Source organism: Hyalella azteca, unplaced genomic scaffold (assembly GCF_000764305.2).
Source record: "Hyalella azteca isolate HAZT.00-mixed unplaced genomic scaffold, Hazt_2.0.2 contig7570, whole genome shotgun sequence".
Classification (NCBI taxonomy): domain Eukaryota; kingdom Metazoa; phylum Arthropoda; class Malacostraca; order Amphipoda; family Hyalellidae; genus Hyalella; species Hyalella azteca.
The window spans coordinates 11761-26756 of NW_025937692.1; the positions used below are offsets into that span (position 1 = coordinate 11761).

At 39.6% G+C, this 14996-nt stretch overlaps 2 protein-coding genes across 2 annotated transcripts; one reads left to right on the forward strand and one right to left on the reverse strand.

The window, feature by feature from the left end:
• Positions 1-1239: 1239 nt before the first annotated feature.
• LOC108665087 (PIH1 domain-containing protein 1) lies at positions 1240-6312 on the forward strand. The gene is made up of 7 exons (XM_018151809.1): positions 1240-1375; positions 2043-2127; positions 3321-3433; positions 3764-3839; positions 4042-4188; positions 5117-5604; positions 6277-6312. The coding sequence occupies exons 1-7, from the start codon at positions 1295-1297 to the stop codon at positions 6310-6312; spliced, it is 1026 nt and encodes a 341-aa protein (XP_018007298.1). The 5' UTR covers positions 1240-1294.
• Positions 6313-8382: 2070 nt separating this feature from the next.
• On the reverse strand, positions 8383-14831 carry LOC108665089. The gene is made up of 9 exons (XM_018151811.1): positions 14606-14831; positions 13845-14160; positions 13145-13377; positions 12022-12192; positions 11282-11331; positions 10173-10323; positions 9362-9460; positions 9079-9217; positions 8383-8611 (listed from the first exon to the last, which is right to left on the reverse strand). The coding sequence occupies exons 1-9, from the start codon at positions 14663-14665 to the stop codon at positions 8457-8459; spliced, it is 1374 nt and encodes a 457-aa protein (XP_018007300.1). The 5' UTR covers positions 14666-14831; the 3' UTR covers positions 8383-8456.
• Positions 14832-14996: the final 165 nt, after the last annotated feature.

Sequence of the window (14996 nt, forward strand, 5' to 3'; positions counted from 1 at the left end):
TTATAAATTTACAGGAATCTTCCTTCTCGGTGTTCATTCTAGTGTCGTTCTCTGGGTTCGCTGTTCAATATCCTGATGAGAAGTATCACTAGTCATCAACGTAACTTCGTAAACCATCACTAACTCCGGACCCATCGATGTACTAGCTGCAAGATAACTTCGAAGTGTTCCTGTAAACCGACACAAACTATTTCGTTCATCTACCTTCTTTACCTGATCCTCTCCAAACGATCATAACTTTCAGTCAAGAGCATGTTTAAAACATCTTACCGATCCTGCATTTGGAGGAGTGAGCACTGGTACGGCCTTCCTGACCTGGGGCCCATACTTTCAAAAAAGTTAAAGAGATCGTAAGTTCATCAGCCAATCATTGACAGCCTTTCAAGCAAAATCCACCAATCATAGACAAGAAAATAGATCGTAAGTACTTACGTTCACTTAGCGAGTTTTGAAAGTACTGGGGGTCTCCACTGATCATTATGACCAGGTCGAACTGCGATTTTCATGGGTACCTTGCATGGGCCGTATTTTAAAAAGCCGCTAATGCACGCGAGCGCTTATTTCTCGTCTCTGTTAAGCATGTTTAGTTTGAATAGATCAGTGATTCATTGAGGTTACTAACTCGTAACTATTGATGATAGTACGGCCTCTGAACCAGTTACTCACCTATCGTGAACAAGCGACTTCGCTAATGCTGCTTCATCATCGAATTGAGCAGCACTGCAAGTTTACCGCAATAACTGCAAACGACGGTAGCCACCTCCAAATGACACTAAGAAAATTACTTTGACATAATAATTACTTTGTAGGCTAGGATGACGCACATGTGTGCATAATGTGCGTATTTATTTAGACTTTGTCTCACTTATTTCTCTTAGTGAAGAAGCATACTACCGTGTACTGACGCGGCGCCGATGCTACAAATGGCAGAGTTTGTGCCGTATAGGGCACCGTCCTTCCATCATCCTGTAGCAACAAGAAAAAATAACGTACTCTCGTTATTCTTCTATCATTTATAATGAATATAATTGCGATCCAAAGACTGATGCTATATTTCGGTGATGGATTCTTTATTCCACACGTGAAGTTACTTACCTCTTAACTTCTAACTCAAGACTCTAAATCCAAGTTATTAGTGACAAGTCTTCTCTACGGTTATCATTGCCCAAGTTCCTCGGTTCGTTGGTTTTAGCCTACTTATGATAAATAATCTCATTAAAAATATGTCCATTGTTCCAGATCTGCGTTTTCAGAGCAGTCAATATAATTATTTTGATATAGCACATCACAAACAATGAAGGGCCTCAAGAAAGACACCAGCGCTACGCTGCTCGACGTCGACGAGTCTATCCTCACCAACAGCCTGCGTCTGCACGTGAGCACGTTCAGCTTCAGTAGTTAATTAATAAACACTACATTTTTATACAACAATATTTTTTGTGCATTTTCTCATTTATGGAAAAAATGCACTAATGTGCTCGTCATGTCCGTCCGTCCGTCCGTGACTACGTTTTCGTCGACGAGAAAATGCGCTCTCTGTCACTCACTGCAGTGAGTACTGAGTTATTTTTTTTTTACAAGTGCTATGTATCATCCAGTTATACCTTATCCTTGTTTAGTTCGTCTACGTGATACGATATTATTAAGATCAGGTTATAGTTTTATTTAGATACAGGGCGATGAGACGGATGAATGATGATAATTTGAGATAAACTTGAATATTAATTTCATTTTCACGCCAGGAGGTCATTTATTTTCTTTTAGGAGTTCATGAAGCATGGTAATATATTTTGTTCTTCTGGACGTATTCATAGCTGAAGCGCTAGTAAACCATTCTACTACTTACTTATTTATAATTATCGATAAGCATCGAATACTAGTGTTGAAATACGCTATAGTAGCTATTTATTTCATTATATTGCTTAGATTATTTCATTAATGAAATTAATGTAATTTCATTAATGTAATCTATTTATTTCATTATATTGCTTAGATTACATTATTAGATTGCATTGCTTTACCCTAACAAACTTTGGTGTCAGGGCGGTGTTGATGCACCTCAGGAGCTGTCACAGCTGCTGCCAGATCCACGTCTCGCCAACGCCATCACCATCTCCCCTCTGCCTGGTTTGTCTACACGTGTTTCCTTCACTACATTAGCATTGAGATTAGTAGAAAAAATCTATTACTAATGTTGATATCAAACATATTTCAGCAGGCTTCATGCCATAAAACTTATCGTTTGCTGCTCATCGTAGAACGTAGAACTTTTTGCTTTTTGATTTTTTTTGCGTAGCACTTTTTGCTATTGCGTTAAGTGACAATAATAATACTGTTTACTTTTTATCAAGTTTACCGTTAATAGTAAGGACCCCGCTACTTGGTATGTCTTCCACCGTCTCGCATGTGTAAGTGATGGCGGGAGTTCTAACATAAATGGTGCTTTAGTCCCCACAGCACTATCGTCGCCGCTCTTGCAATATAAACGATCTATTTTATAAATATAACTGAACCACAACTTTCTTTCGCTCTCGATACCGCTTAGTAGTTATTTTGTCTGGCCGGTTCAGTTGCTGTGATAGCCGTTTTTTGTTTTTTAGTCTTGCCGGTTCAGTTTTTTTTGTATTTTTTCTTGCCGGTTCAGTTACACTATAATATATGGACGCTGCGCTCAGATGAACCTGCTTGCACGGCAAGAATATGCGTCTGTATTTCCTTCAATTTAAATTGGTTTCTAAGACCGCGATCTGTTCAAACTGTTATGAGACTAAAAGTTTCGTTGTGTGCTTCAAACTTGTTATTAATTTATTTGTTGTCCTATTCTTTAATCATTTCATCTATTGTCCTATGAAACTTAATTTTTTTTAATCATTATCGTCTCGGTCAGATTGAATTTGCGTAGTATTGCAATTGTATTGTGTTGTAAGTTGCCACCAGGATAATGACAGTATCTTGAAAACAGATTAATTCAATTTTAAATATTATCCTGGCAATAATATAGATAGTTATCGCTCAGATCTCGAGACGATTTCTGCTTGAACGTAATTTACGTCTGGCAGGTATGTGAGAAATCGGCCGCTACGTGTGCCTACATGGGCCGCCACGTGTACGTGAGCGTGTTTTGATAGTACGGCCTCAGAGCTTTATATGTGATTTCTGCTTGAACGTAATTTACGTCTGGCAGGTATGTTATAAATCGGCCGCTACGTGTACTTGGGCCGCTACGTGTGCCTGGGCCGCTACGTGTACTTGAGCGTGTTTTGATTGTACGGCCTCAGAGCTTTGTACGATTCCTTATGAACGTAATTTACGTGTGTCAGGTATGTGCGTCAAGACGAAGCTGTTGCGAGGTGACAACAAAATCTTTATTAACGTCTGCACGAGCGGCACCATCCCGCCTCCTGAGGACCTCACTGACGACGAACTCCTCGAGGTCACTTGTATGGAGTTTGTTATCATAAGCAAATTATGTTACCTGTAAAAATTGTTAATGAAAATCAATTTTATCAGGAAAGTGTAATGTTTGTACAATCATCTTCTAGAAATTTGTGTTCTGTTCTAAATTTATAAGTGTAATATATTTATTTTATTAGAGATGCAAATATTTTCGTCGGATCAAGTTGTATGAGATGATGTTAGACTCTTATATGCCTTCTGGATGATAAATTGGCCAATTTCTTTTGGTTATTAGTTGGCCGGGAATGTTTTTGTTTCGTTATCGCCTATCGCAGCGTTTAAAGCTTTATCTTCTCTTACAATGTAGATTCTGAACAGCGACGAGCCGTCCGATTTCCGCATCCCGATGTCCATCGGAGCTCCACATGAAGAAGTCGACAAAAGTTAGTCTTATATGTGTTTATTTTATACAATATTGATATTACATATAGTTTTTCATTCAATTTATCAGGACTCAGGAGAGAAAACTTCTACTTTGATATTTTTCTTTAGTGAAGCTGGTAAAAATTTCCTCAAACTGAAGACTTAAATGCCATCGCTCTTTATAAGAATTATTTTTTAATATTTAATGTTCGATGACGGCAGAGGGAAAGTCGTGCACTGCGTACGACGTCGTGGTCAACCCCGAGTTCCTGGACAAGGCTCGCGACAATTTGCTGTTCAACAACTTTTTCGTGATCGCCACGTGCGAGGCGCTCGAGATGAAGTACGACATCGAACTCGACAAGAACGGTAAGTTTCGTCACTCACAGAAATGAGCGATTCATTGTCCAACTAGTAATGAACTTTTTGAACTTGAGCTCAACAAGAACGGTAAGTTTCGTCACTCAAGAAATAAGCGATTCATTGTCCAACTAGTAATGAACTTTTTGAACTTGAGCTCGACAAGAACGGTAAGTTTCGTCACTCAGAAAAATAAGCGATTCATTGTCCAAATATTAATTCACTTTTTTGAACTTGTGCGGGTCAAAAAGTGCATGACTGTGTTGTTGTGTTACGACGTAACCCAGTTCGGCAAGTCAAAAGGGCGTATCCGTGCTACATTCGCTTTCTGCTGGCGATGTGGTTTAGGAAGTGGGTCACTATTGGGATTATATGAGCCATTCATTTTTCTAAGTGTGTAGCTGTAGCTTGAAGGTACAGTGTATGTTCCAAGTGCAGCTTAAGCTAACCCTGGAACATGCATTGTACCTTCAAGCTATAGCTGATTTAGTGTACCTGTTTGTTATGTAAGTACATGAAAAGGTAAGTAATCAGCTTGAAGGTACCCTGCATGTTCCATGTGTAGTTGTAATGTATCTGTTGGTTGTGTACGTGTACATGGAAAGCATATAGTATTTGTTCATATAAGTGGCGGCTAATGTGTGGGTCAATTTACCGTGACTGTTAATGGCATCTGAATCTGAGTGTTCAACGCATTATTTTAACCGTCTTGTTAGAAGCAACTTTTAGTATTTCGTTTGACTCCGAAATCAATTATGTTTTGTAATATATCGTTTTGTCAGGTTGAACAATGTAGAAGAAATTGCTTAATTTCTTTGTCATTGAGAAGCTTTGAGAAGGTTTTCCCTGATTATTCCAATGGAAACATCAAAACTATTATTTATACATAGGAAACCTTGAAATTAATGCATGGTCTTAATTATTTTCACCACACCAGGCTGGACCATCTTGAAGAACAAGCTGTACTTGGGTACTCTGGAGAAGCAGTCTGTGCGCACCGCCGTGCCCCTGGTGCAAGAGCTCAGCGGCAAACGCCCTGCCCCGAAGTCAGACTCCACAGAGTCTAAAGAATCTCTGCTCACTGTTAGATCATCTCGATCTCTGACAGAGTCTAAAGAATCTCTGCTCACTGTAAGATCATCTCGATCTCTGACAGAGTCTAAAGAATCTCTGAAACTGAACTCCACAGACGACCTCAAGAACATGGATGTGGAGGATGTTGTTTCTCAAAGCAGCAATCCAATAAGCAATAAAGATAAACACGCGCGACAACTAACCCCCCTGGAGACAAGAAAGTTACAAGGGGATAATGAGACAAAGAAGAAACTCAAACCAAAGTGTGAACTGAAAAGACTGTTGAGCGAAAATAAAGTTGGACCCAAAGAAATGATCGGCGTTGCTGCGTATATCGAGCTCCCTGGCCAGGTTCGTGTATTTTATTTCATTGAAAATTTTTGAGACGCTTGAGAATCAACCTATTCGATGCGTCATTTGCCATGTTACTAATTAATTAATGAATTAACGAAGAAATCAATAATGAACGTTGATATGGACAGTTAATTAATTAATAAATTAACGAAGAAATCAATAATGAACGTTGATATGGACAGTTAATAAATTAACGAAGAAAATAATAATGAACCTTGATATGGACAGTTAGTAAATTAAGGAATAAATCAATAATGAACGTTGATATGGACAGTTAGTAAATTAACGAAGAATTTAATAATGAACGTTGATATGGACAGTTAATAAATTAAGGAAGAAATCAATAATGCACGTTGATATGGACAGTTGAATAAATTAAGGAATAAATCAATAATGAACCTTGATATGGACAGTTAGTAAATTAAGGAATAAATCAATAATGAACGTTGATATGGACAGTTAGTAAATTAACGAAGAATTTAATAATGAACGTTGATATGGACAGTTAATAAATTAAGGAAGAAATCAATAATGCACGTTGATATGGACAGTTGANGACACTACGCATCATTTGTTGATACACTAGACACGACGCATCATTTGTTGATACACTAGACACGACGCATCATTTGTTGATACACTAGACACAATTCATCATTTGTTGTGCAGATGATGTTGGTGCGCGCGCCACTTCTCGCCACATGAGGGATCAGTTGATCTGAGCGGCGCTTCAATCAGCAGGATTGAAACAATGTTAATAATTTCGTCATCTTACTCTCATTATTAATGTATAGTATTCACTTATTTCCCATGGTCAAAGTAATTTATCCTGTGAAGATCCTCAATGGAAATATCATCGTTAAAAACAATCTACTGCACTATCCTGAATAAGAAGAGATTACAATTCAGCACAATTATTATTATTATATTAACATTATCATTATTATATTAACTGGAAGCAAGACAATTATTTTGATTTTACTAAATATCCATTGAATACCACTAAGACGGAGTCAAACACAGCTTATCTTGTGTACTCCAATCCTGATTCTTTTTGCACCTAGAAAATCTGATGAATTTGAATTTCAAACTATCATTTTGTTTTTTTTTAAGCTCCTCAACGTACTTGAAATGTTAAATAAATTGAATCCTAATTTGAAAATTTTTTTTCTTTATTATAGACGCCGTTTTTCCTAGTATAGGTTAACTTTAAAGCTACAATTGTATCAATAATATACTTTATTGAGAGGGACAGCGATGACGCGAGAGCATAACTTGACGTGCCTCGACGCGATCGGTGAGGGAGCGGTAGGGTTAATAACAAAAATTAATAAGAAACTTTTATCTTAAACGGAATAGTTACGAGGACATTTTATATAGTATGAACAAGAAGTACACGAAGTAAGTGAATGTTTACAAATGTGAAACAAAGGCTCTAAAATAAATGAACGCTACCGTCAGAGAAGCAACATTTGTATAAACAACAAGCAGCGCTGTTATAAACGTGGGAGGTTCCATTGGTCATATTTTTTTAAGCAATTCACAAGCAATAATCATTATTCTTTCGCAACATCGGCACAAAAATTAGAGTAAGCGTTTGGAAATTTAAATCGATCTCTAAATTCCAGTTCTCAATCTTATTTTCTTTTATTACCAGCGTTATGGAAAAACGTCTGAGAATCGTTCGCACATAAATCATTCCATGAAATATCAAACTCATGTTGAGTGTGAGAATTTCCACAAAAAATGGGTTATACCAGCACCCGATCGGACATTTGAGCTCTGCTCAATCTTATACAGGTTGGGGAAAATATCCAAGTTGAACAATACAATAACAATATTGTTATTGTTAACAAACAATAACAAATATTGACCTCAAAACTACCATTCTAGGTAATTCATCAGTGTCAAAGCCTATACCACTTCGAATTGTGGAATAAGAGATCAGTTTTAATTATTAGTGTATACAAATTTTTGACCTTAGGATAAAAGTTAGTTATAATTAAAACCTAACAAACGATCAATAACGTGAAATACATCAAGTGACCACAAACTGCGCAACTACTTTGATGCCACAACATAATCACTGTAATAAATAACATATAATAACAATGAAATCTTTAACAACTACTTGACTCCAATCTGCAATGTACTGTTAGTTGCACGAACTTCGAATTTTTTTTTTTTTTTTTTTTTTTTGTGGAGAAGTCGTAATCAATAAATGAAATTTAACGTAACAAATTTCCAGCCGATTCAATCCGCCTGAAAAGTTATATTAAGAGCCAAGCGAAACATGAGTGCCGTTGGTTTTTATTTCCATCTAAATCCTCATTGAGCGTTGCTTAATGGGACTTATTATTTGGCTCTCTATGACGGTAGCCAACTTAATTTATAATAATACAGTACGGCCAATATTATATTACTATACGGACAATACAATATTTTTACACGGCCAATATTACATTACAATAGAGCCAATATGATGATACTATGCGACTAATATAAAATTGCAATGCTGCTAATGTAACATAAAAATTCAGCGAATCTAATATGATGCGGGGCCAATTTAAGATAATAATAATAGCGGTCTCAGCGTTTAGTAGGCCGTAGGCCTGTCGCCAATTCTTAACATCGCAGAACATTCACAGCATTTTGCGGTCTCGAACTCGCAACGCACTGCTACAATTCTGCTGTGCTTAACCGCCCGGCCTCCTCGCCGATTCTGACCAGAAACTGGCGCACAGAGCTGGGATCGAACCCACGCCTCTCTGCGCCAATCTTGGTACTCTGAACTTTAACCACTGGGCCACCCTGCCCAGTGCCCACCCTGCCCAGATAACAAAAACAATTCAGCAAGAAGACGGGTTAGACAAGTCGTGGCAGCAGTCAATGTTGTAGCGCTCCTCGTGGTACAGCTTCAGGATGAGGTTGATAACGCCCGTGGTGTCGGGGTCGCTGAGCCACAAGTTAGCGTTGCTAGGGTTAGAGCACAACGCCAGCAACGCTGTAAGTGCAAGCTTGATGAGAACATGGTGGTGGATGACGCTTTAAAACGTCAACACGCTTGATGAGAGCATGGTGGGGGATGACGCTTTAAAACATCAACGCAGTATGACTCCGACAGAGTTCAGATGATGATACAAAACGAGTCATGATGATGTTGATACCGGACAACCATGTTGATATGGACCAATCAAGTTGTAGTTTACCGTCAACTTCTAAAAATATTCTTATCTCATGAATAGTTTACTATTAATGTTGAAAAGCGTGCCACGGTTAACTCGGAAATGGAGGGCAAGGCTCGCCCGTTCTTTTCACGAATAAATGGCAATTGCCTCCAACAATACAAAATGAAATTGCAAAAATAAATTAAACAAAATTAAACTCCAACAAAAATAAATGAAACTGCCTCAAACAATACAAAAAATATAATATTATTTTTTCCCTTTAGTATTGTAATATGGGCCTCACCGTACAGAACTTTGGGCTTCTGGAGGGCGACCTGGACGACGGAGGCGGCCATGATGCTGGCCATGATAGGGTGGTGGGGCGGGGGAGGCGTGTACAGCAGGTCACAGTTGTGCTTACGCTCCTCCTCTAGCACATCTCGCTGAGCCAACAACCAATCATCAACAATAAATTATCAATTAAGTATGAACATTAATCAATAATTTCTTCTTTTCAAAATTATTTATTTACTCACACCCTAATTTTGTTATCAAGTAAATTGCCGATGTCGCGACGCGGTACTCACGGCGAGCGTCTCGTCGTTCTCTGCCTGCATGAGCGCATCGAAGACGCGCGTGCTGGAGAAGCCGCGCCCCACCAGCCGCTCATACGACGCTGTGTGAGGCTGTTGAAGAGGCGTAAAGAGGCGTGTGAGGCTGTTAAAGAGGCGTAAAGAGGCGCGTGAGGCTGATAAAAAGGCGTGTGAGGCTGTTAAAGAGGCGTTTGAGGCTGTTAAAGAGGCGTGTGAGGCTGTTAATGAGGCGTGTGAAGCTGTTAAAGAGGAGCGCCCCACCAGCCGCTCATACGACGGCGCGTGAGGCAGTCAAAGAGGCTCGTCAGCGTCAGGCTTGTGAGCAGTTTTGATCAACGCGGAATATAAATACCGTCCGTCAATTGGGGATATTTGGTCAGAGTTTGAGTGATTTGGTCAGAGTTTGAGTGATTTGGTCAGAGAGTTGGGATAACTTGGTCAGGGTTGGATGACTTTGCCGGGTTCGGGAGGACTTTGGCGGAAATAGAGATGACTCGGTTGATATTTTTTTTTGCCTTAAATAATAAAGATATAATTTACTGTGATCAGTATTTTGGTGAATCTGTCCAGAATTATGGTTCCTGTCGACTGGGATGCCTCAAAGCAGAATTATTACAATTTTGGAATAAAAAATCGTATCTACCCCAGAACGACGATACTGAAGTGTTTTTTTCTGGTTTTTTGGGTCTCATCATTATTCGAACTCGGACGTTTGCTAGCATGTAATTATAATTCAACTCGCTCGCATTTAAAAAAAATAATTCAAGTATAATAAAAAAAATTGAAATATACCGTAATAGCTCACCACAAAGAAAGTCCTCCTGAAGTGCCAGAAGCGCGGCATGAGCACCTCGACAGGGTCGTCAGCGTCGGTGAGATCAACGAAGGGCGCCGTGGACGGCAGGTGCTTGTGAGGGTCGTTGTCGGTGAGCCAGCCGGCCGCCTCCTCCACGGAACTGAGCAGTGAAATTCATACGTCACTTATGTCGTCACTTATGTCGCCACTGCCCGGAACTGAGCAGTGCAATTCACACGTAACGTCACTTATGTCGCCACTGCCCGGAACTGAGCAGTGCAATTCATACGTAACGTCACTTATGTCGCCGGCCTTCAATTGAAACTATTTATTTTTAAGCCAAACTGATCAACAACTTTCGATCAAGATCGAAACAGCTTCGTAATCATCATGTGGCAATCAAACTTTACAGATCATTANCCACTGCACGGAACTGAGCAGTGCAATTCATACGTAACGTCACTTATGTCGCCACTGCGCCGAACTGAGCAGTGCAATTCATACGTAACGTCACTTATGTCGCCGGCCTTCAATTGAAACTATTTATTTTTAAGCCAAACTGATCAACAACTTTCGATCAAGATCGAAACAGCTTCGTAATCATCATGTGGCAATCAAACTTTACAGATCATTATTCTGGCCGATAATGTAAGATTTTTCATGAGTATCTGCTCATGCGTCATTGACGGTAACTTTATCTTTCGGAATTAACAACGAAATGCACAATTCGTCACAAACGATCAACATTTCAATGGTATCTTTCAAGGATGCCAGCTACTAAATTCGTTGCATATGTTGCATCTAAACTAGGAGGAGTGTAGGCCGGCCTCTCGCTACACCCCGGTGAGTGGAGTGGATCCCAAGTGCCAGATGATACTTGTTAAATTGTTTCTTGTTTAATAATTGTTTAGCCATAATGATAAGGCATCAGTACTAACTATTTTCTAACTATATCCAACCTAACTTTTCCAACTATTTCTAACCTAAATATTGAATAACAAACTAATTGATCAATAGTATACCAACTCTCAATGTATTAGTACCTTCGAAACATATCCACAGAGAATTTTGGTGTACTAGAGGTGTAACACACTAGAGAACGTAGACCGGCCACTCACCTCTTGAACTTTAGAGCGATGACGGCTTTAGCTTCACTAAATCCCATGTCCTGTGAACACAAGAAAATAATTCATATGATACGATGCATGAAATTTGACAAATAACTGTTTTCTTTCAATTCTGAACAAGACTTCTTGTAAGCAAAGCTCAAAAAAAAACAATTACCGTATTGTAGTATAGTTATTTTCGTATTAAGAAAGATTATGGTGACGACATCGCATTAATGATCGTGTTTGCAATCGCGTCGTTTTTTGTCTGATTAGCTATGAACAAGTGATTTTAAGCAAGGGATTTTTACGCCTGAGCTAAAAATGCCCAACATATAATACCTTCTTACGTAATGCGTGAAAAATTTGTTACAAACTTTCACTAAATATTTCAAGTTATAAATTAACTGGAGTATAACATTTGAATTCTAATACCGGCGTTAGGAAAAAGCACATCGTGTTCATCTCAAAAAACAATCGTAAGGATCTTGATGGTGCTGAGCTTCATAATAACTGAACTCTATGAGATCTATTAATAAAATCTTCATCAATTGTATTTGGATCAATCGAGATCTATTAATAAAATCTGTATCAATTGTATTTGGATCAATCGAGATCTATTAATAAAATCTGTATCAATTGTATTTGTATCAATTGAGATCTATTAATAAAATCTGTATCAATTGTATTTGTATCAATCGAGATCTATTAATAAAATCTGTATCTATAAATAAAATCTGTAATCAAATAACCTTGAGCTTCTTGATGCTGTCAGGCTTCATGCTGCTGCGGTGGCGGCGCTCGAGCTTGTCAAGGATGGCCAGGAACGCGTCCTGCGTACTGCGCGCGTCTCCCAGATGGCGGAGGCTGCAGTGTGCCATACCAAGCAGGATACGCCTCAGCAACAGGTGCTTCCCGTGCACCTGCACCACACAAACAAGTTCTAGCATCTGTCTGAACTTGGGCTTACATGGTTCAGAGTTGCAGCAACAGGTGCTTCCCGTGCACCTGCACCCCACAAACAGGTCTAGCATCTGTCTGAACTTGGGGTTACATGGTTCAATTTCAGCCATGCGATGGCTATAACAACCCGTGGACGCGACGGTCTAATTTCTAACTGAAGTGACAGTGGGAGGAATGTCATAGTAAGGACTGACCAGCAGCAGGAGAGATAGAGAGACTTTATACAACTTAAGCTTCTTTCTACACGATACTAACAATCCATTATTTGCTATATCATTACTGTGTTATTGTTATCTAGTTTCATAGATTATTAAAAACAACTTTCATAAGCCGGCATAAACTCCATACACTTTTTTAAGAGGCAAACTGTGTTGAAATTTATTTAATCATGGATTTAGAACACATGAGATGGTACTACTTAACTGCAGGTACTACTAACTTTAGGTACTACTTAACTGTAGGTACTACTAAACTTTAGGTACCTCTTAGCTGTAGGTACTACTTAACTTCAGGTACTACTTAACTGCAGGTACTACTTAACTGTAGGTACTACTTAACTGCAGGTACTACTTAACTGTAGGTAATACTTAACTGAAACTAATACCCCAATGCCTCACCAATTACGGGTGCACTCAAGTGAGAAAGACGACAACATTGTGGATGCAATCGAAAATTGTGGGTCTCTGAGACTCACATGTGGTGTCTATAGCTTAAGATAGCAGGAGCATGTCACTCAGATAAAAATAGGTCACGTTGTACAAATAGTGGTAGACTTCGTAGAACTCATACGCCCTCATTCCGGACAAAGGTAGGTTAAGGATGTCCTACAAAACGGCAAGAAGAGCATTAATATTAGGACAAAGTTTCTCTATTTTTCTGACTGTAGAGCTAAATTCATAACGGGTACAGCACCTCCAGAGTTCTGCAGCTACAGGTGTTGGTGCTGGCAACTCTAGGTTCGTAGGGCACGTCTGCCGTGGCCCGCCGGATCTCGTCTTCAGAAGGAGGACCTCCGACCAGGTACTCCGTCATGAGGCCTTGTTCCTCTGCCTGCCTGCGCAGCGCGTCCAGGCTGTCGTCGGGCTGGATGAGGCGGCGAGTTGCCTGAGACACTTGCTGCGGCCGCTCAAGTAGCAACAGATTTGCTGGTGAAAGAATTAAAACGAAATAATTTCCCTTCTGAAGCTATTTATTAATAGAATTAAAATTGTTCAAAAAGCTCGGATAAATTTTGGAGCACTCTACACGTCCCGAAAATGTTCGAGAATGATAAACCTTATGAGGCAATCAAGAATGGGGATACTTCTAGTGGGCCAATCGAGTTATTCAAGACGTCACCGAAAAAAAACACTCAACAGAGTAACCCCATAAATGTTCTTTATTTAAAGACAGTTTAAATAGCCGGGTGAGCACACGCTACTTTTGCAATTATTTCGACGCTTTTAAGCGCATTTTCTCATTTATGGAAAAAATGCACTATATTGTGCTCGTCGTGTCCGTCCGTCTGTCTGTCCGTCCGTGACGTCAAGTTTTCGGCGACGAGAAAATGCGTTCTCTGTCACTCCCTGCAGTGAGTACTGAGTTATATTTTCTATTAAATGACGTGACATACCTCCACTGCGAACATCCTCCTGTGCTAGCGACGATTCGTCTGCCAACTTGCGGCGCTGGTCAGCGTGAAGCAGCAGGTACTGAGGAGTCTGCTGTTCAGCGGGCGTCAAGTTCAGCTGATCAGCGGGAATATGGTACATATGATCAGTGGGTGTGCGATACATCTGATCAGCAGGCATCTGGGGCAGCTGATTGGCCACGGCTGCCGCTGGAGTTACAAAGCGCCCCACCAGCAGCCGCTTAAGCTGCTCCACAGTCATGTTCGATGGGATCGTCACCTCGTACTTCTCTCTGGCGTTGCAGAACCGCGCGGTAACCTAAAGTTGCAGATAAGCGTTACTAAATTTTGCGCTAACCTGGATTAAATTATCATGGTGACAATGTTTTTTTTTTGCAGTCAGGGTCGGGTAAACATCACATATTGCACCAATAAGTGTAAATTGAAATGAACTAAATGAGTTAGAGTTGTGCTGCATCGTTAGATTAGATGAATGGCATTCACATTGCAACTATATGATGTGTACGTACCATTGAATCTATATGGCATTGCAGCTATAAGACGTGTGCCACGAGCGCAACTTCCCCGACCAACTACTGTTATTTTCCGCTCACAAGAAACATATTTTTCGCTATTAGGTAGAGAGTAAATCAGTAACCATACAAAACAATAGTAACATCTCTACACAGAAAAATATCTTACTTAAACAGTTATTAGACGCTATGAAGCAGCATCAATATTAACAAGGTGGTGTGAAGGCTCACCGAAATGGTGTTATCACTCAAGGCTGAGTTGAGCGAAGCTGGCATCGTCTCCATCTTCATTGCTGTCGCAGGTACAGAGTTAATTATTGGTCACTGTTGTTCTCCAACTGATGAAATGAACAAGATATTAACTACGAGAGATCTCATTTTCAGGAGTGATATTTCTTTACAGTTCATTTGTTCCCAAACTCAACTGTTATTGACTACAACTTTTGACTTCGCATCTGAAAAAATGGATGAAAAGCATAATTGCGTTTAATCTCCACGAAATATTTTAACTTCTTATTCCAGTTGCTTTGCCGTCGTTGTTTTCCAACGACAGCTCTACCGAGGCACAAAAATTCAAGCTTGGAGGAAAGTGAAATGTTTTATTTTGCTGACCAAGAAGCAA

Coding starts and splice junctions, on each gene's coding strand:
- LOC108665087 (XM_018151809.1), top strand. CDS start 1,295: ATGAAGGGCCTCAAGAAAGACACCAGCGCTACGCTGCTCGACGTCGAC. Junction 3,434..3,763: donor CTGACGACGAACTCCTCGAG/GTCACTTGTATG, acceptor CTTACAATGTAG/ATTCTGAACAGCGACGAGCC. Junction 4,189..5,116: donor CATCGAACTCGACAAGAACG/GTAAGTTTCGTC, acceptor TCACCACACCAG/GCTGGACCATCTTGAAGAAC.
- LOC108665089 (XM_018151811.1), bottom strand. CDS start 14,665: ATGAAGATGGAGACGATGCCAGCTTCGCTCAACTCAGCCTTGAGTGAT. Junction 12,193..13,144: donor GTAGCTGCAGAACTCTGGAG/GTGCTGTACCCG, acceptor TGTGTGGTGCAG/GTGCACGGGAAGCACCTGTT. Junction 11,332..12,021: donor ACAGCATCAAGAAGCTCAAG/GTTATTTGATTA, acceptor TTGTGTTCACAG/GACATGGGATTTAGTGAAGC.